At 35.9% G+C, this 26,384-nt stretch overlaps 1 protein-coding gene across 7 annotated transcripts in view; it reads right to left on the reverse strand.

Annotated features, from left to right (window-relative positions):
- Positions 1-26,384, reverse strand: part of sorcs1 (sortilin-related VPS10 domain containing receptor 1) — a 242,033-nt gene that overhangs the window by 11,986 nt on the left and 203,663 nt on the right. For 6 of the 7 annotated variants that reach the window (XR_016168816.1, XR_016168815.1, XM_089132050.1 and 3 more), the window contains 13 exons: positions 26,055-26,157; positions 23,050-23,126; positions 20,605-20,696; positions 20,228-20,335; positions 19,069-19,186; positions 15,821-15,954; positions 12,956-13,069; positions 11,505-11,676; positions 8,930-9,116; positions 4,333-4,469; positions 4,066-4,189; positions 3,508-3,620; positions 1,140-1,274 (listed from right to left, as the gene is read on the reverse strand). Coding sequence is in view for 5 of the 7 variants with exons in the window: in XM_089132050.1 (XP_088988176.1) it covers positions 1,140-1,274; positions 3,508-3,620; positions 4,066-4,189; positions 4,333-4,469; positions 8,930-9,116; positions 11,505-11,676; positions 12,956-13,069; positions 15,821-15,954; positions 19,069-19,186; positions 20,228-20,335; positions 20,605-20,696; positions 23,050-23,126; positions 26,055-26,157 (1,614 nt within the window). In the remaining 2 variants the exon portion in view is untranslated. The remainder of the gene's footprint in view (positions 1-1,139; positions 1,275-3,507; positions 3,621-4,065; positions 4,190-4,332; positions 4,470-8,929; positions 9,117-11,504; positions 11,677-12,955; positions 13,070-15,820; positions 15,955-19,068; positions 19,187-20,227; positions 20,336-20,604; positions 20,697-23,049; positions 23,127-26,054; positions 26,158-26,384) is intronic. The other variant, XM_039688436.2, reaches the window with a different exon arrangement.

Consider the following 26,384-nt stretch of genomic DNA (forward strand, 5'->3'; position numbering starts at 1 on the left):
TTTATGAATTGTACCAGGGTCAGTAAGTCTATTATACTTTATTAATAAGGCTATCTACACATTATACTTTGAACATACCATCCTTGAATTGAGATTTATGAGGATCTGCTATGAAAGGTCCTTTGTATATTCAAGGTAGGTTTGGATGAGGTTTGTGCACAGACAACCACAAAATGCAGATATCACTCTTTCATATGTGATATAATATCTTTGGCCCATAAGAACTGAATGATCTATTGGATGGATTACTAATGACCTTCTCTACCGTGTGTATGGTGAGAAATCACTGCCTAAAAAATACAGATGACTCGGCATTGTGATTTTGGAGGATATGAGCCATGCATCTTCTCATTTTCAGTAATGGCTGTTCTCAGTTATGGCCAAAATTACCAATGACCTAAAGAAGAAACCCACAACCGCAGATGAAAAAGATAATTCGCACTGAGCTTTGACATCCACATCAGAAAATCACTTATTCTTTTTTTAAAGTTCCCCTGTGGTGAAAACGAAGCTTTTAATAAGTGTTTTTAATATGCTTTAAGACAAACAATGTGAAAAATTGTCATTTTGTACTTTGAACCAATCAGGTCAATGTGTGAGCTGGTGTGAGTGAGTGGAGGCGGGGCTAATTTGCATATTCATGAAACCGCGTATACTAAATGAGGTAAGAGTGTAGAGTTACATTCAAGCTATTTTAAGGCATGCACATTTTTAATAAAAAAAAAACAAAAAAAAAAAACATTTAAATCTGTAAGTTTGATGATCAAAAATAAATTTTAAGGGATACAGTTTGACTACAGGGGGACTTTAACGGATACTTTCTGAAGTTGCAAATGAAAGTGTGTTTATACTAATAATTTACTTTCAGAAGAAAAACTGAACAAGAAAAATCTGGTGTAAGTGTGAACCAGTAAAGGAGTTTAATGAAGCCAACATTGACATCTCCTGGAGACCATGGGAATCTCTGGTCAAGATTCCCATTTTATCCACTATCCTTAAAAATGTATTTGAAAAAAAAAAAAAAGGACTGATGATAATGTTGTTTCTGACACGGAGCAAGTGTTTTTCATGATAGAGATGGGCATCAAAGTGTGAAGATCATGCATAATGTCAGATACTGTAAGGCTTATGTCCGGTACCTGGTCTAAATGAGTGGCTGTTTTGTCTGGCTTGCCCTCTGTCAGGTGTTTGTCCGGTAACAGGAAGAACTCGGCCGTTGTGGGAAGTCCAGGCAACACAGTGACCAACAGCTGTTCAGGATTCACTCCTGTCGCCTGAAGACCAAGAAACAGATTAGAGAAACACAAGAACCAACTGAGGTAAAAAAAAAAAAACAAAAACAAAGACAAGGCCTTTAACTGTTATGTTCTTGTGGAATTGACTTTACAGTTTAAATGTTTGGGGTCCCAGTCCAGAAACCTCAATAATGTATATAATATAATTTTCTATGATCATGCAATAACCCTCAAAATGTGTTTGTATTCAAAAAGTATTTAAATAGAAATTGTAATAATATTGCACAATATTACTGCTTTCACTGCATTTCTAATCAAATACATAACGACATAAAATAATAATTTTTACTTAAAGGTTCAATTTGAAATTAATTTTTGGTATGTTTTAGCTCACCTCAAGGGCATCCAAGATGTAGGTGTCTTTGTTTCCACAGTAGTTTCAATTTTGATATTTTTAGGTCAAACCGTTCTTGTCTGTCAGTCATATAATGGAGGTCTATGGTCACCACCTCAAAGAGCATGCACAGAGAAGTCCAGATTAAACATGATTTAATGAATCGTAAATGTAAGTACACACTGATCGGCTAAGACACGAAACGAGCGGTTTGTGTGAGAAAACGAACAGTATTTATATCGTTTTTACCTCTTGTAACCACAGTCACGTCCAAGTGATCTGAGGGCTCGGGCGCTTTGTGGCTATGGTTACAATAGGTAAAAATACTGTTCGTTTTCTCACACAAACTGCTCGTTTCATGTCTTAGGGCATCAATGTTTACTTACATTTACGTGTCATTAAATCATGTTTAATTTGGACTTTGAGGTGGTGACCATAGACCTCCATTATATGACTGATAGAACGGTTTGACCTAAAAATATCAAAATTGAAACTACTGTGGAAACAAAGACACCTACATCTTGGGTGCCCTTGAGGTAAACTAAAACATAAAAATCTATTTCAAACTATCCCTTTAATAATATAACTATTTATTTTAGTGTACTATTTATCATTAAGGTCAATTACAGCTTCAATCCATTTAAAGGGTTTAGTGTAAAAATTTTAATTTTAGCATAATTTATTCCCTCATACATGAAGTTATACATGATTTGTTCTCATTCTTGCAAACAAATCAGTTCAGTATTCAGTATGTCTCCTTTTTATCACACACACACACACACACACACACAAAACAAGAACTTGTAGTTAAGTTAGGTTCGGACCAAAATGAGGGTACATGAATATTTTTGTTTCTGTTTCAGAATATAAATATATAAAATCCTCCCTGGTTCATATTGCAAGGTCACAACGTCCACCACGTTCCTGTTCATATGGCCTGAGCAAAACTCATTACACACATAACCAATAAACAATTGGAGCAGAACATGCATATGGCTCACATGAGAACCGTTATTCTCAAGTGTCATATTCCATAAACATTCATAAAGAAAGTCCCAATGTTCACTTATAACAGCCTCTTGAAAATGCCACGGGGTACGTGAGGGAGAACACTGATGATCATTTCAGTCTGTCATGCCATATGTTTGAATATTTGTGTTTTTCCTGTCAGTGAAGGTGAATCTAGAAGCTGATGTTTCACAAGCAAAGTGTCGAGCATGAAAACCCAGCAAAAATCCTGACTACACTTACAGTATATTTTTGCACTTTTATATCTGGAATTTATATATTTTTTTATTATTATTATTTTTTTTAATTATTTATTTGACAGGGACAGTGTTAATATTGTCTACCTTAAAAAAAAAAGAAGAAAAAAAAAGAGAGAGACTTTTGAGACTCAAACTGGCCAAATAGCATTTTAATTTGAGTTGCATTTTAGGTTGAGTTAATTTAAATACTTAATTTCAGTTTTACTTGAGTAAAAGTAACTGGATCCAATCTGCGAATGAACTGTTCAATGTTTTTTACGAACCAATTCAAATGATTCACGTGAAAGAATCAACTCTCGTTCACAAATCGGACTTCGCTCTTGCGTCTCAGAGGGGGTGGCGATTTCTTCCGTTTGAAATAACGAGGAACAATATGTTTTTATGGGATGTAGTGGTACAAAGTATGATATTATGCTTTGTAATGTAGTGAAGTCAAATATAAAAATACTCTGATAGATGAAAAATGTACTCAAGTACAGTAAAATTAATTTGTTAGGTGGTCATTTCAGGGCTGTTTGCTTATGCTGCATTATATTAAATATACAATAAAGTATTATAGATTGAAATCTTTAATGGCGGATTTTTTTTGTGGTAAATGGTTTGAACTCACCTGCACCATAGAGGTTTTAATGACTCGACTCACATCAAGCCTCCATTCGGACACATCAGGGTTGTGATCATCCAGATTGGATGAAAAGGCAAGAAGATGAGATCTGAAGTATTCTGTTATTGGAATAAAACAAAAAAAAAGTCTTATATTTTTATAATTATACGGTGTTCTTATAATCACAAATCATTTTGGAGACATACTTTGTGCTTGAAATGGGTTGTGAATGCATTTCATTTCAACTTCACTTTTTCATGATGCATTTCAATAAGAAAAATGTGGCGTGGGGCTGATTTCTTTCTTTCCTTTTTTCAAGAATTCATCAAGAATTAATTGCATTGTAAAATGTGTTTAGTTATGGGTTCTCTACAAAATATCCACCATTGAATTTCTGAAATAATTTAGATTTTATGTTGACTTAACTTCCATTATATATGAACGTAATATCGTGGAGGTGCTGTTATGTATACATTTAATAATTATTTCAGTTACCAAACGCATTTTTTTGTGTTAGTTTTTATTTCAACAAACAGAAACACTACTCTTTTTAGTCGAACTCACCATGGACAGCAACAGTTTTCCTGTCTTGTAGGATGTTATTCCCGGCGGAAACCTGCACAGTGACAACACTGATTCCCTCTTGAGAGAATGTGAACGCCACACTCCCCTCCAGCGTGATCACGGGCTGTGAATAAAGCGTGAAAGAGACTCTCAAGAGGATGCCCTGTCAGCGTAGTCTCATTGAAGATGCCAACTTTATTTACATGAGGCAAAAACACGCACAGAGTCATGCACAGGTGTCCAGTGAGCGACACGTGGAGAATTTACCTCTGAATTATTCCCAAACCACCAGATATAGGTGACTGTTCCCACTTGGCTAGGCCAGAGAACCACCGTCAGATTGACTTCTTTATTTTTCACAGCGACAAAAGGGGCGGAGAGATGAACAGATTCCAGATGACCTGCTCCAAGAGAGAAATAAAAATAAAAGTGAGGTCGGTTAAGCCAGAGAGTAAAATAGTGTTCGCTAGTTCTCAAATCTTCACTTCATCGTATTCAAACCCGCTGTGTTGGAGACGGATGAGAGAACCCGTTTGTGTTGTTTTAGTGACAAAACTCTATAGCACCACTTTGATTGTCAACTAGTAGACTCTCTGCTAATACTTTATTTTGATGGTCTCCAAATAAAATTTCTTTTAAAGGTGCATTGCGCAACATTTCATGTTAGAAATAGCCGTTTTTCTAACCCATACATGCTTAAACATTATTGCCAGATGTGCTGAATGAGCCCTTCTCTGATCACTGCGATTGCCTCTATAATCCTGTACAGTAAAATAAATAAGAGGGATTCGGGACAGAATTTGAGACTGGGCATGACGTCACGCTCACCTGGTTATGTCTGGCAGGTTTGTGTATTCGCCGCCATTCTCCGTATCAGTGAAGACAACTCGAGAGACAAAACTGTAGTCAACTTTCAACAAAAGTAGAAGATGGATTGAAAGAGACCAGATTGGAGCTCATTCCAAACCCCAACGCAAACTCCACGTAAGACATAGTAGAATTAAACTTTTGTCTAGTGCCAGGCGTCGGGAATAAGACGAGAGTAAACGTCGGGAAGGCTTTCAACAAATGGAGAGATCTCCGGTTTGCTCTAGGGCTCAAACGGGTCCTATACACAAAGTAATAACTTATATTGTTCATGAACGTGTTTCTATAATAATACAATCATGAGTGGATACAGTAAGCACATAAAACAGTTCAACATGGAGATAGATGGAAACAAAAACCGAAATTTTCTATCCCCGTTATCCCCTCACACACATGTATGTGTAATTTATTCAGATGCCTTTCTTTTCATATATTTAAAATGACTTGCAGATTTATAACTGTATTACCTCTGAAGATATTATGACTGTAACAAAAGGTTTGTGCGGCTGATGCTCCTTTGGTTATAAACAGAGTGTGTACAAATCCGGCTGCAGTTTCGCTTGTCGCCAGAGGGGGCGTAGTTCAACAAAAACTCATAGACTTACGCAATGCACCTTTAACCATTTTCCCACCATTGAGTGTTTTTACTATTATGGTAGGGGGCGCTATTACACATCTTCTGAAAGAGTACTGAATCAAAACAAAAGGCAGAAACAAGAGATATCACATGTACGCATATGCATACGTAAAATAATGAGATCATCAACATTAAACAACATATAAATCAAAACTTCCTTATGTTACTGCATGAAATGTCAACCCATGACGAGGTCTAGGACTGTGCAACTAACAGAAATGCAATTTTCTCAGATTTTTGCTCAAAATATTGCTTTCTTTATGAAACTTACCCACATTCAAGAGCTGATAAGAAAGTACATGGATGAAGGCAGCTAGAATATAACTTTTGTTGTTGTTTGGAAGCAGAGGGTCTGTTTTTTTTTTTTCTTCTTTTTGATATATTGCATATTCAGATACTCACACAACAAAATATTCTGGGGGCCATGAAATTTTTTGAGAAAATTATCAAATACGCTGGCGCTGACTGCTTTAAAAAAATAAAATGCTGGCAGGAAAAAGTTCAATTAATATATATATATATATATATATATATATATATATACACTGTATATATATATATATATATATATATATATTTATGATCAAGTAAATGCAGGCTTCTTGGTAAGCATAAGACACTTCTTTCAAAAACAAAAAAAAAAAAAAAAAAAAAAAAAAAAAACCTTTCCAACCCCAAACTTTTGAACGGTTAGGCTAGTGTATATATTTTAATATAATGTGGCCAAGTTATGGTGGAATGCGTTTTTTTGTTTCAAAAACACTTATCTTGACTGTGATGAATACAAAAAAAAAAAAAAAAAAGACAAAAGAATACAAAGTTACAACACAAACTACACATCCTCTTAATGATTCCACCATATATTCATTCATTCACAAATAGTTCTCTTAGGGACACAGAGCCATCTGCGTGTGAATTTCAGCTCATGCACCAAGGGCCCTATTTGCTTTGCCTGGCACGACAGGATTGACAGATTGGAAGCGTTTCGTCTCCCTGATCAATATGTCAGTGTGGAGGCATCTGTCTGCCTGAATGTAGCAGGGGGTGGCAAGTTCACTGAGTAGGTGGACATGAGAAAAAGGCTGGAAATTTCAATAAAAATGCTCAGATAATTTCTGATATGTGATGAGCTTCCTATAGCACAAACACAGACTGAAACCACACACACACATAAAAGATACAAGAACTCAGGCCATCTGTTCTTAGAATGTGCTAAAATAATATCTTCCAACATTAGTACAAGACTTTGTTACGTAACAGGATAGAGTAGTCTGTTCGATAATTGGCATAAAGTCTAATTCATATTCTAGCCAAGAACCACCCACGTAGACAGGAGGAGGCCATTTGACCAACATGTGAAATGACCAACCACACTTTTTCTTCTTCTTCAAAACATTAAGGGGCAAGTACATCTCAAAGTATGCTTTTTGATGACTTTTCAAACCTTTCAGAGGCATAAATGCAGTTCAATAATGGTCTTAACTATATAATATATAGGCAAAATACAGCTTCACACTCACTTAAGCATTTTATATGCACTATTGTTAAACAAACCATATTAAACAAGCTAAAATGTGGTAATAATTAATTAATTTGGTAACACTTTATTTGGATTTATTTGCAACTTAGACATTCTAATAATAACTACAAGTCAAATAGCAGTCATTAGGGGCTGAGCAACGATTAATCGCGATTAACTGCATCCAAAATAAAAGTTTGTGTTTACATAATATATATGTGTGTGCTGTGTATAATTCTTTTGTATATATAAATAAACACACATGCATGTATATATTTAAAAAAATAATACTTTATATCTATTTATACATAATTAATATTATACATAATTATAAATATTTGATATATTAATAACACATTTTTCTTAAATATATACATGCTTATATGTAAAAAAAAAATCGTTTTAAAGTGGACATTTAAAGCTTTAGTCTACAAAGGCTATATATTGTTTCAGTTCTCGGGCTTCAGTTCACAGAGACCATGAAAGCGCCTGATTGTTTTATTTTATTTTACGAAAGCACGTTAACAAAAACGTTTTCTTGTGAGATTACGCAAATAAAAGTAGTTGCGAATAATGTATTATTATTTTCTGTATGACCATTTTAAGTTGTTAAATTGAGTATTTTAAGTTGTTTGCACTGTTAATAGGAAAAAAACAAGTGTTCGCGACCGCGCCTCCCTGCCGTCCAATCCACACTCCACACACACACTTTGACATGCGTCAAAATCTTGTGTTTATTTGTGATAATCCTAGCCCTATTATTATTGTCCAACCTGTATTATGAATGAAATGTGACGAATTGCTTTGTTCCTTTTTTTTTGGATAAAAGCGTTTTCTAAATATGTAGCCTAATAAATGTTATAATAATGATGATAATTATTATTATTATTTGCGGACACGGACCCAAAACACACCGCGTCTACAGTCAGGTGACTGTAAATGCGCAAAAACCCGTTTCCATTGCAGTTTTGCGAAATATTCCTTTTTCGAATTGCCTGAAAAACCTCCTCATGCAAGCGTAAAAACGTTTTTTTGCGATAAATGGGAGTTTTTGCAAAATGGACGTGTTTCCATTGTGCGTATTTTCATTTCATGCGCAATTTGAAGGGTAATGGAAACGCGGCTAGAGACAACATGGTGGGTGTAGTACGTCCGGATTTCATTCGTACAACCCATGTTCATTCAAATTCAAATGTAGTACTCAGAGAGTATGCAATTTTAGATGCACAGTGTTTGTTTTATGTCATAGAGAATCACGAGAATTAGAATCAAAAATTCCAAATAGTTGCAATAAAACCCCAAAACGTCCCGATTGAAACTCTTGAATATCGTTTTAAGAATACATGCCACAAACCTCACAAACACTGCCAAATCTTCCCCAGAAGTGCTCATTGTAGCCTATACGAAAATATATTGTAAATAATTTTATCTGCAGTATAAAATTGGTACATTGTGTAAAAGTAAATCTTTCATACTAATTAAATGCAACAGTTTTACAGCTGCTAATTGTAAAAGTTACACTAAGTCAAGTTCATCAGACCTGTATATGATACTTTGCGTCCTCAAGACCTTCGACGTACACCAAAGTGTCTCTCGGTAGTAACTAAGAGGGATGATTTTAATTTGGTGGTCCAGTTAGAGACTATGAGCAAGAAATCTAGATCGCTTAATGTGGAGTGCAATATGACAAAGGCTAAATGAGATCTTTCTGGTCAATAAAGCATATATGAGTTCAGAGTGCTCAGTAGGTCTTGCAAATACATTAAGGATATAAAAGTGGAATACGATACGGCTGTCTGCATTAGGCATAGTGTTACTCGCTCTCCCACGTCTTGGCTTACATGTAATGTGTAGGAAGAGGAGCACAGTTTCAGAGCCCAGACTGTTTTCCGCCGTGGCTGACACTCGGTAGATTCCCACGTTCTTGTAGATGTGTTTAATGCCATCTTCAATAGAGCTCACGTTGGAGTAGGTGAAGGCGTTTCCATCACCGAAATCCACCGTGATGCTGGTTTTAGATCCATCACCCTGAGGAAAAAGGCAATAACATGAAACATCGAGTCTGACTGAAAAAAATAAATAAATACAAAACAGCCGGGCTGGTCTAGCTGGTGATTCTCACAAATGTTCTTTATTTAGAGTATTTTCGGTAATATCTGATTTTTTATTTATTTATTTATTTTTTGAGGCAGGAAGCAAAACGCGTTCTTGACTACGACATTGCCAAAGCTCTGAGTATGATTCATTCAACTGTCAGTTCATCTGCTTTGGAGGGCGTCTTCTCTGCCCAGAGCGGAGATCTACCATGGGAAAACGTTGCTCTTTTGCAGGCAAAACGCTCTCAAAGAAGTTCTCAAATCTTACAGATAAAACATGCCTACTTTATGCTGAGGACGAGGGTTATCTCTGTTCTTTGGGGGTTATCTGTAGATTCAATATAACTTCACAAGTCAGTTTAGATTGTTTAATTGGAGTAAACACACTACCGTTCAAAAGGTTGGTGTCAGAAAGATTGAAAAAAGGGGGCATTTAACAGAATGTTCCGGCTTTCCGTGTTATACACATATTCTTCTGAAAGAGTACTGAATCTCCCGATCAAAACAAGCGATAGCATATGTAATCATATGCATCTATAAAATAACGGAATCACCAATAGTAAAACGCATACAAATCAAAACTGCCAAATGTCACTGTATGAAATGTCGGTCTAGGACTGTGAAAGCTTTAGGCCGTGTGTCCACCAAAGCGTTTTTTCCACGCGCCTGGCGTATGTTTTCAATTGTTTTTCAATGGGAGCGTACCGAGGCGCTGAGCGGTTTTTTCACGCTGAAGCGCCGAGCGCCCATTGTTTTTTACTGGTCGCTGGGAGTTGAAAAATGTTCAACTTTGGATAAAACGCAGCGCTCATCACTGTCACTTTTTACCCAGCCGTCCAATCACAGTGGAGGAGGGGCGGGACTAATACCACACCGACCAACTGTCACAACATTCAACTGCTGCGGATATTCTGTATCATAGCAACGGAAAAAACGCTGCGCTGCCAAAACGCTCTCAAGCGCCCAAAGCACGGCATCTTCAGCAGAGCGTCTAGCGCTTTCAGCTGGCTAAAAATGCTTTGGTGGACACACGGCCTCAGGCTGTTGATGGATCTTCTCCATCTGTGTTTTGATCATCATTCTAAACTCGATCCAGATGTAGTCTTTGACAAAAACGTGTTTTCTCAGCTTTTTGTTCAAAATGTTTATGTTTTTATGAAACTTACCCACATTAAGTGTGTTGATACTTTTTTTTAAATTTGAAAATAGTCACGTCATGCGCATGCATATTACGTGTTCAGTCTATGGTTCAATCCCAATTCACCCCTTGGCCCTACCCCTTGTTTTCGAGTGAACCCCTTGGCCCCTAAAACAGAGTTACAAGGGCCAAAGGGTTGAAATATTCCCCAACGACGTAGAACAATCCTTCATGAACCCGATACATCATCAGTCGTTGGCGATGGCTCTGCCGTTACAGAGTTTTTAAAGGATTTCTCCATGACAACGACTGACAATCAGCGAAGCTGCTCTTAACTTTGAGGAAAACATCCCTTCCTCGAAATGTATGTCTTTTCTGATTTGAAAAGGTCATTTATTATTCCATTTCTTAATTTAAATGACTATAGTATTATTATAAGAGTAAATAAAGTGCATGGTGGTGTCATCTGGCGCTAAATTTAAATGTTTAACTGTTTGCGAAGGCATCTTGTCGGTGATTTGCGATTCATTCTGTGAAGTTTCTCGTAGCCCTCCGTTTGGAGTGTGCCTCTGTTAAATCTCCGTTTTGAGGGCTATGTAGCCCCACCCCTTCGCCCTACCCCTCGATCTCAACAAGAATCGGGACACCCTAGACGTGAACGCGCAAAACCGAGGAGTAGGGCCAAGGGGTGAATTGGAATTGAGCCTATATGAGTGTATTTTTTCTTTACAAAGTGACATCGCCAACTACTGGCCAGGCATGGATAATACAGCTTTTTTAATCATTTTCGTGGATCTGTGTGAATGGGTTGTCATCTGTATGCGGAAAATGCGAAGGAAAAACATTTCGGTTTCAAGTACATCGTTGTCGTGTAAATGTAACCTAAACAGGGCCGTGACAGTTTTAAACATGTTTCAAAATGTTTCTTGAGCAGCAAATCAGCATATTAGAATGATTTCTGAACGATCATGATACACTGAAGACTAGAGTAATGATGCTGAAAATTCAGCTTTGCATCCCAAAATATATTAAAATAGAAAACTGTATTTCAAGGCAGAGGACATAACACTCTGTGTTTTCTTTGCGCTGTGGGAGTTAGATGCTATTTGAAATATTTCAGCAAAAGAAATATATAATTTTGTCAGTGAAAAGCAGTCCAGGGAAGAATGAATATGTCTGTACCTCCTCCAGGAACACAAGTAAGGTGACGTTGCTGGCCAGAGTAGCTGTTAGCTTCCCTTCGCTGGTCACTAAGTGGAGGCCGCGAGGGGCCTGGCTAGGGCACAGCTGCCTACGAGCCGTGTACTGCTCCATTACCCCACCGGTGCAGTTGTTAGACACCACCTTTCTGTACCTGCACACACACATTCGCATAAAACACATTCCCATTAAAACCTATTCTCAAAACGATTAGCACTGAAATTAGTGTGCTTATGTGTGACAGTGAAAACACACAAAATGTCTAATGATTCACACATTAAAAAATCATTTGAGAATACAGATGGTGAATTTTTTTTTTATTGAAAATCTCTCACACACAAAAGCTTTCTTAGCGAATCAAAAACGTATATATATATATCAAAAACTATATATATATATATATAAAGTAGTCAACATTTGAAGTGGATTAAAACCTTTTAGCAAAGTTATACATGTATTTTGAACAATTTTAAGAAAAATAAAATATTTATACATCAAATATTTATATATAATATAAATTATATATAAATCTATACAGTATATACATGAAAATATTTCTTAAATATATACAAGCATGTGTGTGTATTTATATATATATATATATATATATATATATATATATAAAATAAATATTCACAGTGCACCCACATATATTATGTAAACACAAACTTTTATTTTGGATGTGATTAATCGCGATTCATCATCTGACAGCCAGCCCTTATATATATATATATATATATATATATATATATATATATATATATTACAGTATATGTGTGTATAAATAAATAAATAAATATATATATATATATATATATATATATATATATATATAGAAAAAGGAGCAGTTTTTTAATTAATTAAATTCACTATAAAAATCTAAACGGACAATTTTATTTTCTTATGGAATATTGCAGTGTTTAGAAGAAATAGTTTATTTGTGCGCATAATTATTTTATTTTAAATTCAAGTGCCCTTGTAATCTTCTCTCCTCTGATGACGTGTTTACTGGCGCGAGAGTCTGTCCGTCTGTCCTGTCACCCGCATAAGATCGACCAATAGCAAACCACAACCATCCAATCAATACCTGACAAATAGAATCATGTCCCGCCCTAGATTTTTTCCCCATTCAAGAAGCTGTTTTACTCAGATTTACATAACAATAGGGAAGAAAATATCACTACCGTGTTCGTTTAATGCCGAACATATCTTAACTATCTAATTAAGCAAATATAAATAACCCCTAATTGCCCATGTTCTGCTCCACTTTTTATAAGTGACGTCTGATTAGAAAAGCATTACAAATTAATTCACATAAAAACAAATTAGACATATTCCTGGAACAACATTACCATCAACCAGTCATTATTGATCCAGGAACATGTTGTAAATCACTTTAAATGGTAAGATGCATGCGTCTCCCAAGATCTCACCCAGTGCTGTTGAGGAACGTGTGTTCTGTGGTACAGGTCCGAGACATGGAGGAGGGGGAGAACCAGAATGCTGGAGTACATTTCCCATCAGTCCTTCTCTCGAAACCATAATCACTGTAAAAAAAACAACAACAACAACAACAACAACACTTGGTAAGAACATTGGTTCCCCATTTATTCTCTCTAGGATCATTGACTTCTAATTACTAATAGGTCATTTTAACTCACTTTTATTACAAACAACAAGCAGAATTAGGAATATAAGATCACATGAAGGATCCCAGGTTCAAGTGCTTTCATCACCAGGACTCAATTGTGATATTTCATTGCAGGGCTTGAATCTACAACCTTTCAGTCACTAAACCCAGATCTCGAACCACTAAGATAAAATCCCACTGGTCTCTCAGTCATCATTACTGGACAAGGCCGTCATAACGTGTCTTTCATAACTCAAAGACTTAAAAAAAAAAAAATGTTCAAAGATAGTATATTAATAATGTGAAATAATATTGAATTTAATACAAGAGGTCAGAATGATAATCACCCAGCTATTATTAATTAGACTTAATACGTTTCACCATTATGTGGAATTTCGTTATATTACTGTATCTGTATTAGTACATTATATTATTATATTACAACCTAATATATTAATATATTATATTATATTAGTTATATTAGCTGTATTAGTACATGTACTATTAGTTTTATTAGTACCTACATTATATTATTATATATTATATTATATTATATTATATTATATTATATTATATTATATTATATTATATTATATTATATTATATTATATTATATTATATTATATTATATTATATTATATTATATGAAGAGTTCAGATGCAAAAGCCTCTAAGTGCCATTTTAAATTTTCTTCTAGAATGATCATTTTTATCAAGCTTGTATATTTAAGTTTAGTTAATTCACTTAAATGGCAATGAAGATTTCTTGACAAATGAATATATATATATATATATATATTTTTTTTTTTTTTTTTTTTTGCCAGGAGTTCAAGCACTAGCATCTGTTATGCATGTCAACATCTAATAACTACTAATCTAGAGATAAAATGAACATATGTTTTAGTTCAACGGCATAACAATCTTTGACAGCAGAAGAAAAATTCTTCCATCCAAAAATAATTAACACCTACATTTTCTACATTTTTAGACCATACCGTCAGACAACAAAAGCCAAAGTTGTTTGTCCAACAATGCAAACTCAACACCCCAATCAAGAGAACAAATTACACTAATTACCACAACAAGTTCCACAGCTACGGCCAGCTTGTGATGGTAAACGCACAGCGTTTCACTCCCTGATTAACAACTTCACACTTTGTTCCACGTGGCCTCAAGGGGCCAGCAAATTTGGAACTTTCCAGAACAGCGACATTAATAACTTTGATAATTCAGGGGGAAATGAGGGGAGAGGCCACATTTACATGACGACGAGGAGTGTCAGGAATACAAATGGAGGGTTTAAGCTGCAAAGCGTGAGGCGTGAAATACTACAGAAGAAAGGGTGGTGGTGACAGATGGAACAGTACCGCTGAGGGACTACATATTTTCAAAATGAAACGTCAATTTCCATCTACCGCTGTTTTTACGCAGCTTGACCAGTTTCCACTTCCTGTAGCACTTCTCTTCTGCAATACTAATCTGATGAGGACTAGCCACAACTATTCCTTTATTCTGTCTTGCGTGAGGCTTGGCAAAACACTGCTGCAATGCTAAATTTAAATCGGTCTACATTTTTCATTTATAGCTCCGGAGACTTAATGGAGATCTCAGAATGATTAATTTAAAGTCCCCCTCTGGTGAAAACCAATCTTTTAATGTTGTTTATGTCTATGTGGCGTTTTTAATATGCTTTAAGACAAACCATGTGTAAATTCATGAGTCGGCACCATAGCTGAGTATTTTCTCCTTAAAACTGCAGTGAAACAAAGACACGGTTTGAAATCTCTGGTGTCACAAACTACCTTGTAACCAATCAGGTCAACAAGTGGATCTCTGAGCTGGTGTGAGTGAGTGGAGGTGGGGCTAATTTGCATATTCATGGTACACATATACTAAATGAGGCAAGGGTGTAGAGTTACATTCAAGCTATTTTAAGGCATGAAGACTTTTTTTTCAAGGAAAAAACTTTTTAATATGTCATTTTGGTGATCAAAGATGAGCTTTAAGGGATTCAATTATTGACTACAGGGACTTTACTTTGTCTCAGATCCTTCTAAAATTTGAAAGTTTTGGGTCAGTAATATTTTTTTAAAGGTTTTTGAAAGTCTCTTCCTTCGCTTACAAAAAAAAAAAAAAAAAAAAATACAGTTTAAAATTTCAGTTTAAAAACTTTTTTATTTTAATCTATTTTAAAATACTCCAGTCCTCGGTGTCACATGTCTTCAGTGAAGTATCATATTCTTCAGAAATCATTCTAAGATGCTGATTTACTATAAATAATACACATTTATTTTATTATCATTATTGATTTTTTTTTTTTTTTTTTTTTTTGTGGAAAGGGGTTTTCAGGGTTATTTGATTAATAAAACTAACAAACTAGCAAACAATCATTTATTTGAATTATAACTCTTTTGTATCTCTGTAAATGTGTTTAATGTCATATTTGATCAATTGAATGTGTCCTTGTTGAATTAAAATATAATTTTTTTACTATTATTATTATTATTTTACTAACCCCAATTAAGCGCAGTGTGTTCCAAATCAGTCAGGTTCAATTACAGTTATGATCCCATAGAAGGAGCTGACTTAGACAATAGACAGCAAAGCAGCTCAATATAATTTAGCTGGTATTTATCTTAGAAGAAAAAAAAAAACATTTGTTTGCTTACCATTCAAAGTCCGACTCAGTGCAGTCACACGGCTGGGAAATCATCGTGACGGAGTAGGTTTTACCCATAACACACCTTGCTATGGACTTCAGCTTTCGGTAGACTCTTTTGACTCCCATGAGGCAGCGTTCACCCTACAATAACATATATTTTAATAACGTACATTTATATACAGGACATGCCTACACATACTCACACATATTTTCTACAATAAAACTGGCATATTGCGTTCTCATTCAGGTTTTTGTTTTAGTTCTCACATGAATAATTCATAACAATGAAGCCTGAATTTAGAAAAAAAGAGAGACTGGAAAGAAGATGAGAGAAAAAAATAAAGAATTCCACTCATTGTTCCATTTTTCATATCTCAGTTCATTTTGTGAAAGGTTTCAGTGGTATGGTATAAAGACATATGTGCATTTGTGAAATTTGACTTTTTTTCTCAGAATTAAGAGACATCCTTTGGCATTGCGGGTTATAAAGTCCGAATTGTGAGATCTTAACTAGAAATTCAGAGAGAAATAAAGTCAGAAATGAAGGATCTAAACTCACAATGCGAGAAAGATTTCGCAATCCTGACTTCTGCAAAACTGTGATATAAACACCCAAATGAGAGTGAGAGTTATACAGTCGGAATTGTCAGATATAAACTCGCAATTCGGAGGAAAAAAAAGTCTGAATTATTGGACATAAACTTGCATCTGTGAGAAAAAAAAAAAATATTTCCCCTCAGAATTGTGGGATATAAACTAATTGTGAGGTTTTTTTTGCTATTCTTATTTTTTCCTTAGAATTGTGAGCTATAAACTCACGTTTCCGAGTTTTAAAGTCCGAATTGTGTGATAGAGAACAAAATATATATTTTTCATTTTTAATTACCTTCCATATTTGTGCTAGTTAAATTTAACCCTTGAAAACCCTGTTACACATTTGATGTTGCCAATAAAAAAAGCTAATAAATCCTTTGTTATGCTATATTGTCACCAAATATAGATTCAATCTTTTTTTCAACTTGTTTTCTTCCAAAAACAAATATAAAACCTAGCTTATGCACCTCAGTTTGTAAGTGAAAAAAGCATTATTTCAGGATAATTTAGTCAATATTCAACAAAATATGGAAAGCAGATTAAACTGTTTAACCAGGAGTTTGTTTTAAAATGCTTTTATTTATTTTTTTTCAAAATGGAACAAAGCCACACTTATGGAGTTCCCAGTCAAAAATGACCAGCCTAAAAAAAAAATAATAAAAAAAGGACTCTCCATCAAAATGACTCGAATGAACATTTGTTTTACATCCGCGGTTCATGGCTCGTCACGTCGTCTTCTTTTTCCTCAAACTAAACAGTGCAGAGATGCGCAAACAATGCTAACAGCACAGGATGGTCGACTGCATCGGTGCAGACAATGAATGTCTTCATCTCATCTCAGCATGTTACTGTATATGTCAAAAAAGGTGGGTTTTCTGCTTCTTTGCACAGAAGTTTGTAACAGAAATAGAAAACACCAGAAGGCTTCAGAGGTTAAAGTAGGCCAGTCTACTGCCATGTCCTAACAACTAATAAACGTCCATCTTTTATTCTCCTGTGAGAGGACGCTTCTGGCCTGACTTCTCCCAGCAAACCCTGGGAAAGCATGTCAGGACCAGTTTACAAGAAGCCATTGTGACACGCTCTTTAGTTCAATCTAAATCTTTAGGACTCAACAGAGGGTTTATTATGCTGGAAAGACATGACAAAGCAGAAAGGTTTCGGATCAAAACTTTACTGGGCTCCCTTAAATGTAAGGCTTGAGATGCAGAATAGAAAGTGAGTTGAGGACATTAATGACAATAAGATGGGAAGATTCATGAAGAGGTCGCGTGATTTGGTCATCTTGCTTTGAATTATACACTCACCTAAAGCATTATTAGGAACACCTGTTCAATTTCTCATTAATGCAATTATCTAATCAACCAATCACATGGAAGTTGCTTCAATGCATTTAGGGGTGTGGTCCTGGTCAAGACAATCTCTTGAACTCCAAACTGAATGTCAGAATGGGAAAGAAAGGTGATTTAAGCAATTTTGAGCGTGGCATGGTTGTTTGTGCCAGACGGGCCGGTCTGAGTATTTCACAATCTGCTCAATTACTGGGATTTTCACACACAACCATTTCTAGGGTTTACAAAGAATGGTGTGAAAAGGGAAAAACATCCAGTGTGCGGCAGTCCTGTGGGCGAAAATGCCTTGTTGATGCTAGAGGTCAGAGGAGAATGGGCCGACTGATTCAAGCTGATAGAAGAGCAACTTTGACTGAAATAACCACTCGTTACAACCGAGGTATGCAGCAAAGCATTTGTGAAGCCACAACACGCACAACCTTGAGGCGGATGGGCTACAACAGCAGAAGACCCCACCGGGTACAACTCATCTCCACTACAAATAGGAAAAAGAGGCTACAATTTGCAAATCACCAAAATTGGACATTTGAAGACTGGAAGAATGTTGCCTGGTCTGATGAGTCTCGATTTCTGTTGAGACATTCAAATGGTAGAGTCAGAATTTGGTGTAAACAGAATGAGAGCATGGATCCATCATGCCTTGTTACCACTGTGCAGGCTGGTGGTGGTGGTGTAATGGTGTGGGGGATGTTTTCTTGGCACACTTTAGGCCCCTTAGTGCCAATTGGGCATCGTTTAAATGCCACAGCCTACCTGAGCATTGTTTCTGACCATGTCCATCCCTTTATGGCCACCATGTACCCATCCTCTGATGGCTAATTCCAGCAGGATAATGCACCATATCACAAAGCTCGAATCATTTCAAATTGGTTTGTTGAACATGACAATGAGTTCACTGAACTAAAATGGCCCCCACAGTCACCAAATCTTAACCCAATTGAGCATCTTTGGGATGTGGTGGAACGGGAGCTTCGTGCCCTGGAAGAGCATCCCACAAATCTCCATCAACTGCAAGATGCTATCCTATTAATATGGGCCAACATTTCTAAAGAATGCTTTCAGCACCTTGTTGAATCAATGCCACGTCGAATTAAGGCAGTTCTGAAGGCGAAAGGGGGTCAAACACAGTATCAATATGGTTCAATATAATAATCCTTTAGGTGAGTGCAATTCTGACAAAAGGTTTGTGCTTAAAAAAATCCACCAGTCTAAGAAAGATAGTAAACCTGATATACTGTACAACTATGTGTGAAACAAGGATGTAACCAAATATTCAGATTGGATATCCAGATGATGGATGATTTCTCACCTGGTCGTGTAAATCCCACGAGACATAGTCAGACTCTATGCATCTTCTGTTAAAGATAGACCTGAAGTCTATCTTTACCAGCTGCCATTCTGAGCGGTGACTGACATGACCGAAGATCCTGCAAACAAAGGCAGAACTTCAGCCACTGTATGTCTGGCATTTCCAGACTCTAATGATTAGAACCATAGAGCGGACCGGGAAAGGAAACGCGTAGCAATGCTATCCGAGTCAAACCACATCAGTGGAAACCTCCGTCAAACTGTCAACAAAAAGTCTGAAACTCACATTGAGAGAGTCTGACACTCAAGAACAGTGTGACACTTTTAGGACCTCTCAGAAAGTATCTAGGAATATCCTACAAGGGAAAAACTTCATGAAAGAATAATAATTTTAGGTTGAGCTGCATTCAGAGGATTGTGATGCGAAATCAGAAATGGCAGGTGGTTTTAATGATTTCTCTTTTCAAATAGGTGATTTGTTATTGGAAGGTCTAAAAAATATCACTTGATTTATCATTGCTTTATTTTTTATCATCAAGCATTTCATATGTACACATTGTGGAAGTAAAACATGTCATTTTGAGAAAGTTTAAAATATGAAATAAAATCACACTGTGAAATATTTGTCACAAATATGAGAAAATAAAGTAGAAATTGAGGGATCTCTTAAGTTAAGTCTTAAGTAAAATAATGTAATGTTACAATTGTGAGATGTAAACTCACTTGCTATTGCTAAAACAAATATAGTATTAAATTAAATTAAATTAAATTAAATTAAATTAAATTAAATTAAATTAAATTAAATTAAATTAAATTAAATTAAATTAAATTAAATTAAATTAAATTAAATTAAATTAAATTAAATTAAATTAAATTAAATTAAATTACAGTGCTGGGCAACGATTAATCGCATCCAAAATATAAGTTTGTGTTTACATACTATTTGTCTGTGTGCTGTGCATAATTATTTTTTTATATATAAATACACACATATGCATTTATAGATCTATGAAATGTACAAACTGCATATATATATTTATACATAATTTATATTATATATAAATAGCAATTTGTTCTTAAATATATACATGCATGTGTGTGTATTTAAATATACAAAATAACTATACATTTGTCTAGTCTTGAATATTCACAATACGTACGTCATAATGAGCGTCTCCTCGCCTGGTTCGCCTAAGACCCCGTCCACAAACAGGGGAGATGAAGTGAAACTGTATTTGTTCCACACTTTCCCCTCATCAAAACTCAACCTGCATAGAAACCAGGAGCACACACCTGAAACTACGATACAGTTTAGAAAAGATTGCAACACAGCTGGCGAATAATTCAAACGGAACTTTACTGCACCTTTCCGACATTTAATATAGATTACTAGACAAAAGTATTACACAGTCTACTGGCTTTAATGAGAATGTTCACACTTCCTATGATTATGTGATTCAGCTTGGTGTAATTGCATTGACTCATCTTTTATGAACATATGCATGACATATTAATAATGATACTGGCGTGGTATTACCAGAGGTGCCTGATGGGAAGAGGGGTGTGTCGAATAGCTACTAAAGCTCCTCCTTGGTCCAGATACAGAACACTGTACTCTTCATCAAATATCTGAAACAGACATGGTTCAACTGTTAAACATTTTGAATACAAAATGTGCTCATGCCCTATACGTCCAAAGAAAATAAATAAAGTAAATAAATAGTAAGTAAATAAATACATTTATAAGCTGTTCTGTTAATTTTGATATTAATTACATACTGAAGGATTGCATAAATTTTAAAAATCTATACAATGTAAACTAATGGTAATACTTTGGTTTGAGAACATGTTGCCATGTTTAGCATAGCATGCAGCATGCAAACTTCTAAAATGAAAAAAAGGCAATTAATTCATAAATAATAAATAATTTATTCCAGGTGATTCTTCATGTTTTTTTTTCTTTATCTAATTAAAGTATGAAACAATTATAACACACACTTATAATACATTTGTAGTTTAAAAAAAAAAAAAAAAAAAAAACTTTTGCGGATAATTTACTCATCCCCATCCAAGATGTCCACGACTTTCTTTCTTCAGTCGAAAAGAAATTAAGGTTTTTGATGAAAACATTCCAGGATTTTCTCCATATAATGGACTTCATTGGGAACCAAACGGTTCAAGGTCCAAATGAGAGTTTCAGTGCAGCTTCAAAGGGCTTTAAACGACACCAGACGATGAATAAGGGTCTTATCAAGCGAAACGATCAGTCATTTTCAAAATAAATAAAAAAGTTTAAGTTTTATAAGCACAAATGCTCGCCTTGCTCTGTTCTGTGATGAGCGTTCGTGACTCTCCTGTTCAAACTCGTTCATCAAAATGAACAAATCTTTTTTCGAGTCATGACTCGAAGGGTCCTAGATAAGACCCTTATTCATCATCTGGTGTCGTTTAAAGCCCTTTGAAGCTGCACTGAAACTCTCATTTGGACCTTGAACCGTTTGGTTCCCAATGAAGACCATTATATGGAGAAAATCATGGAATGTTTTCATCAAAAATCTTAATTTCTTTTCGACTGAAGAAAAAAAGATGTGGATATCTTGGATGACATGGGGGTGAGTAAATTATCAGCAAAAGTTAAATTTTTAAAAGTGAACTACTCCTTTAATAACATGTTCCATTCATTGATTTGATTGATGGATTGATTGATTAGCGGGTATTAGCAATCTGATTATATTTTATGGTATTAGATTGTTTTTCCTCATTTAAAGCATTCTGTCCTATTGAATAAAATTACATGAACTGGTAAACGATAATCTAAAACTTCACCCTCTTCTAGTGCACCCTCATCTAATGCAAAATCTATTCTAGATCTATTCTGTTTGATTCCGTTGTGATAATCTTCTTGTTGCTGTATATATACACGTTATAACAGACTAAAAATATAATTTTTAAAAAAAATACAGAGCTCCAAAAAATGCCTAAAACAAATGATCTCCTCCAGTCACCATTACAGAATTGCTAGTAGTTGCAAACATGTGCAAAACAAGTAATTGCCTTACAGAGCAAAAAATCCTCCCAGATGCGAGGGTGACCTACTGCAGAGTTGAACTGAAAACTGAAGCCCTCATTAGTAATTTCCATTTGTTTGCCCTAGAGCAGCGATAACTTCCCTGTATGTGCAGTGAATTCTTGCTGATATGGATACCCGTTGAGTTTAGGCCTCGGGGCTTAAAGCATTTAGCATGCGCTAGTCTGTTTAAGTGGAGAAAAACAGCATCTGATTGGCTTAAGTACTTCACAGGCTAATCACAAGGCTGTGTGGGGTTTACTTTGTTTTCATTTGCCAGTGAACTCACTGGAAAAGTTAGATCAACCAAGCTAGCCACACTGGATTGTTTATAACCGAGTCTGCATATTTCGTAAATCACTGTGAGTTTGCTGGTTTAGCGAACCGCTAAATTTAAACAAACAAACAAAACACTTCTGCACAGAGGTATGCGTCTCAGGCCATGATTAAATATGTCCCCGTGTTATTTTCATTCATAATGTCAGATTGGCCGAGCTACGGCAATATTTAATCTCCTTCACTCTTCTTGGGAGGGCTTTCAATTTGATTATATGAAAGCTGGCAACCACAGGTCTGCTGTCCTTGAAATGATGCTATTTCTCAAATCCCAGTGATTGTAATGCTTACTGACAAGATATATGACATCAAACCCATGCCCTACCCAGCATGCTTTAACTTTTTTTGCCACATCAATTTTCTCTTAATTATTTGAGCTCTCCATTTTTAATTAGACAGCTGGCCCCATAAATTTAAATCGCACCATCAAACATGCACCCACAGGCATCATATATGTCATTGAATTTAGTTTTCTCTGAAGGTGTCATTTGATTATCGGCTCTGAAACGCGCCACACAGATTTATCCGCTCAAAGATATGCATCAGTGCTAAAATTAAATGGCCCACGGTCAGAGTCACCTGCCGCCACGTGTTTCCAGCGTCGGGTGTGATGAACATGCTAACGTTGCTGCTCGTTAACTCCGAGCCGATTGAACCTATGGAAAGAAGAGCAGAACAATTACAGTCATGCTTACCGAAGCAGATGATGAGTTGATAACTAAAGCTATGTATGAAGATATAAAGATTAAGTAGATTGTGCTCTTTTGCTAAAGTCATACTTTATTCCAAAAGCTCTCTCTCTCTCTCTCTTTTTTTTTTTGAGAAAACCCACAATGTCTACCTTTCCAAATTTGTTACTGATATTGACAGTATTGGTTTTAAGGTTTGAAAATGTATGACGGGTGGACGGACGGACAGATAGATAGATTCTTACAGCAGAAAATACATCACGTGTAATAAAATGAAAGAGTCTGGCCGTCTGATGCTTTGAGAACCAACTAGGAGTTCTGGAAAACCTTTATATCTAATAAGCTAAAAACTCAGGAAAGCCTGCGCCATCCCCACAACGCTTATACGATCAAATCAATCAACTAAATGTCAATTTAGAGCCTAATATCTAATAGTCGGCCTCCTCCTGGGATTACTTATCCGGATAGTTACAGTGCCAATACATTTATATTTCATCTGCGTTGGCCAATATAGTCGACAAACGTCGCGGAAGACACAAGCCTGAAGGAGTAAAATGAAAAAGTGACAAGGGCCTTCAATCTTATAAAGTAAACATTTGAAGTTTGAGTGGTGGAAGAGTTAGTTGGTTGTGAAAGGAGAAGATGATGGAGAGAGAATAATAAGAACACTCTAAAGACTCTCTGCTGCTTATCTCAAGAGTAGGCCTTAGCATTTCCATTTGTTTATGCTAGCACGACACTAATCTTGTTTATAGTCCATATACAGATGCCTGTGCTCCACAAGCGCAAAATGAACATATTCAACAGTAACAGTGTCATAAGCACTCAAGATGAAAGGAATTTTAATATGCTTCGCATGTCAGGGATTTAAAAAAGAATACAAGAACTACACACTTTAAAAAAGTATTTTGTTTTCCAGGACCTGAAAACTAAACAGCTTTTTTTTTTTCTACCTGTCTGTAACCAAAACAGAAATACAAATACTCCTTGAGAATTCAGTTTTAATAATCTTTTCTTTCTTTCTTTAAAAAAAAAAAAAAGTCTTTTCAACTTTGAAATGCTTCTTAGCTTTATAACTAAGGTTTAACATACTTACTACAGTTATTATCACTACATAGACTAGAACAGTGGTAAAGCCACCACTATCATCGAAAACAAAAAAAGAAAGAAATGAAACGACATAAGAGAAAGGTGTGTAGAGATATATTAAAAGTATGCATACTCCGATATGGGGAGATGTCTGCTATGGGAGGGACAACACAGTCTCATCCCAAAAATTTATATAACTGACGTCTTGGGACATCTTTTGACCATACGTCAATATCCGCCTTTTTAGGGCCCCCTTAAACGTCGGTAGATGGCGATCCCGGGCCGTCATACAACTGACCCTTTACCTTTAACGTCAGTTAGGTGACGGGTTAGGTTTAGGTCTGGGGTAGAGTTAGGATCCCATAACCTCATCTACCGACGTTTAAGGGGGCCCTAAAAAGGCGAATATTGACGTACGGTCAAAAGACGTCCCAAAACGTCAGTTATATGACGTCTTGGGATGAGACCGGGTTGTATGGGACTCTGACTTGAGTACCGGTAATAAATTTGATTTAACTTTTACATATATTAAAAGTATGGAAACTTGTTTCCGCCAGAGAGTAAAACATAAAAAAGTTAATTGTGCATTTTTTGTCACTTTTTCAGAATTTTCAGAATATTCAGAATTTTGAGATTTTTTACATTTTTTTTTACTTTGTTTTGTGAGATACAAAAGTCTGAATTGTAGAAAGTAGCAATTCTGGGGAATAAATGTAGAATTTTGAGATATAAAGTCACAATTTAGACTATATCGCGGATGTGAGTTATAAAATTTGAATTAGAAAGAGCAGCTGACTCTAGGTCGCCTGTCTCAGGGCTGCTGGGATGGGTGGCACCGTCTTCCTGCGAAGGCTCAACATCACAGTAGAGCTGGCTGTGGCAGAGTATTAATTCATTTATTTATTGCAGGGGACTAACACCCTTGGCGACAAACAGACTGAGGGTCAGCCCCCGAGTGACTCAGGTAGCACATCGAGGAAAACTCTTGGTTACATCAGCCTGCTTCTGAACTAGAGCTTAGATAGGGCCCAAAAAATAAAGCCCGACCCTACCCGAGCCTGTGCACGTTGTGTTTGAGCCCCGCCCGACACATTAAACGTAATTATGAGCCTGAGCCTCGATTTAAACCCGACCATTTTTTTATTATTAGTCATTATAACTGACGTTCTCAACTTTCTCCCGCCCTCAACACTTATGTTTTGTCCCGCCAGGAATAGATTTTTTTCTGTACCTCCAAATACTTTCAATTTAGACCACAGATAGACTCATACACAAGACAAATTATACATCAACTTTATCCACTAGACTAGAGACATCGGAGCCAGCAGCAAACGTCAGAAGCACTAGCCGAGGAAAAGCTGTTCCAGTCGGGGTTGATGAGGGCTGAACGCCTGGATGTCACAACAAGTTAAGAATAGTTGCCAAGTTCCCTTTAAAAGCCTCTTTAATTAACAAAAAAAAAATATATATATATATATATATATATATATATATATATATATATATATATATATTGCGGCATTGACTTCAGACAAGGTTTATGTTGGTCAATGGCGCAGTCTTTTTCTGTTACCTCAAAATAATAGCAGCCCATGTGGGCACAAATAGGCGCAAATGCATTTAAACAACGTGGCGTAGGACGTGAAAATGATATCTGCGTCAGGCTAAAACTAGCAAAACACACTTGGTGCTGCATTGCGCCCGGTGTATGACAGGGCCCATAAAGTCGCAATTTTGACTTTCTCAGAATTGTGAGACATAAACTTGCAATTCTAAGTTCTAAAGTCCGAATTGAAACAAACTCACCTGATGCCACTATGATTCCAGGAGCCGACTCTCTGCTGGCTATATTTCCAGATGTGTACGGGTTTGCTGATACATGCAGGTGAAGATGCAGGGAACAGTACGGCTAGAAGAAACACATACAGATGCATAGAAGAAGAAAAAAAATCATTCAGATCCAACAGGGTCTCTAAATCGATAAAACCCCAGTGTGTGGCCTCCACTAAACTGTCATTGTCCATGGGTTTGAGTAAAATCCCATTAAAAAAATCCCATAACAGCAAAGGCTTGTGACTTTTTTCCCCTCCAAACATTAATTTTGATTGGAATAACCTTTAGTGACACAATTCTCAT

The sequence above is a fragment of the Pimephales promelas genome, chromosome 6 (assembly GCF_988280905.1).
Source record: "Pimephales promelas chromosome 6, fPimPro1.hap1.1, whole genome shotgun sequence".
NCBI classification, from domain to species: domain Eukaryota; kingdom Metazoa; phylum Chordata; class Actinopteri; order Cypriniformes; family Leuciscidae; genus Pimephales; species Pimephales promelas.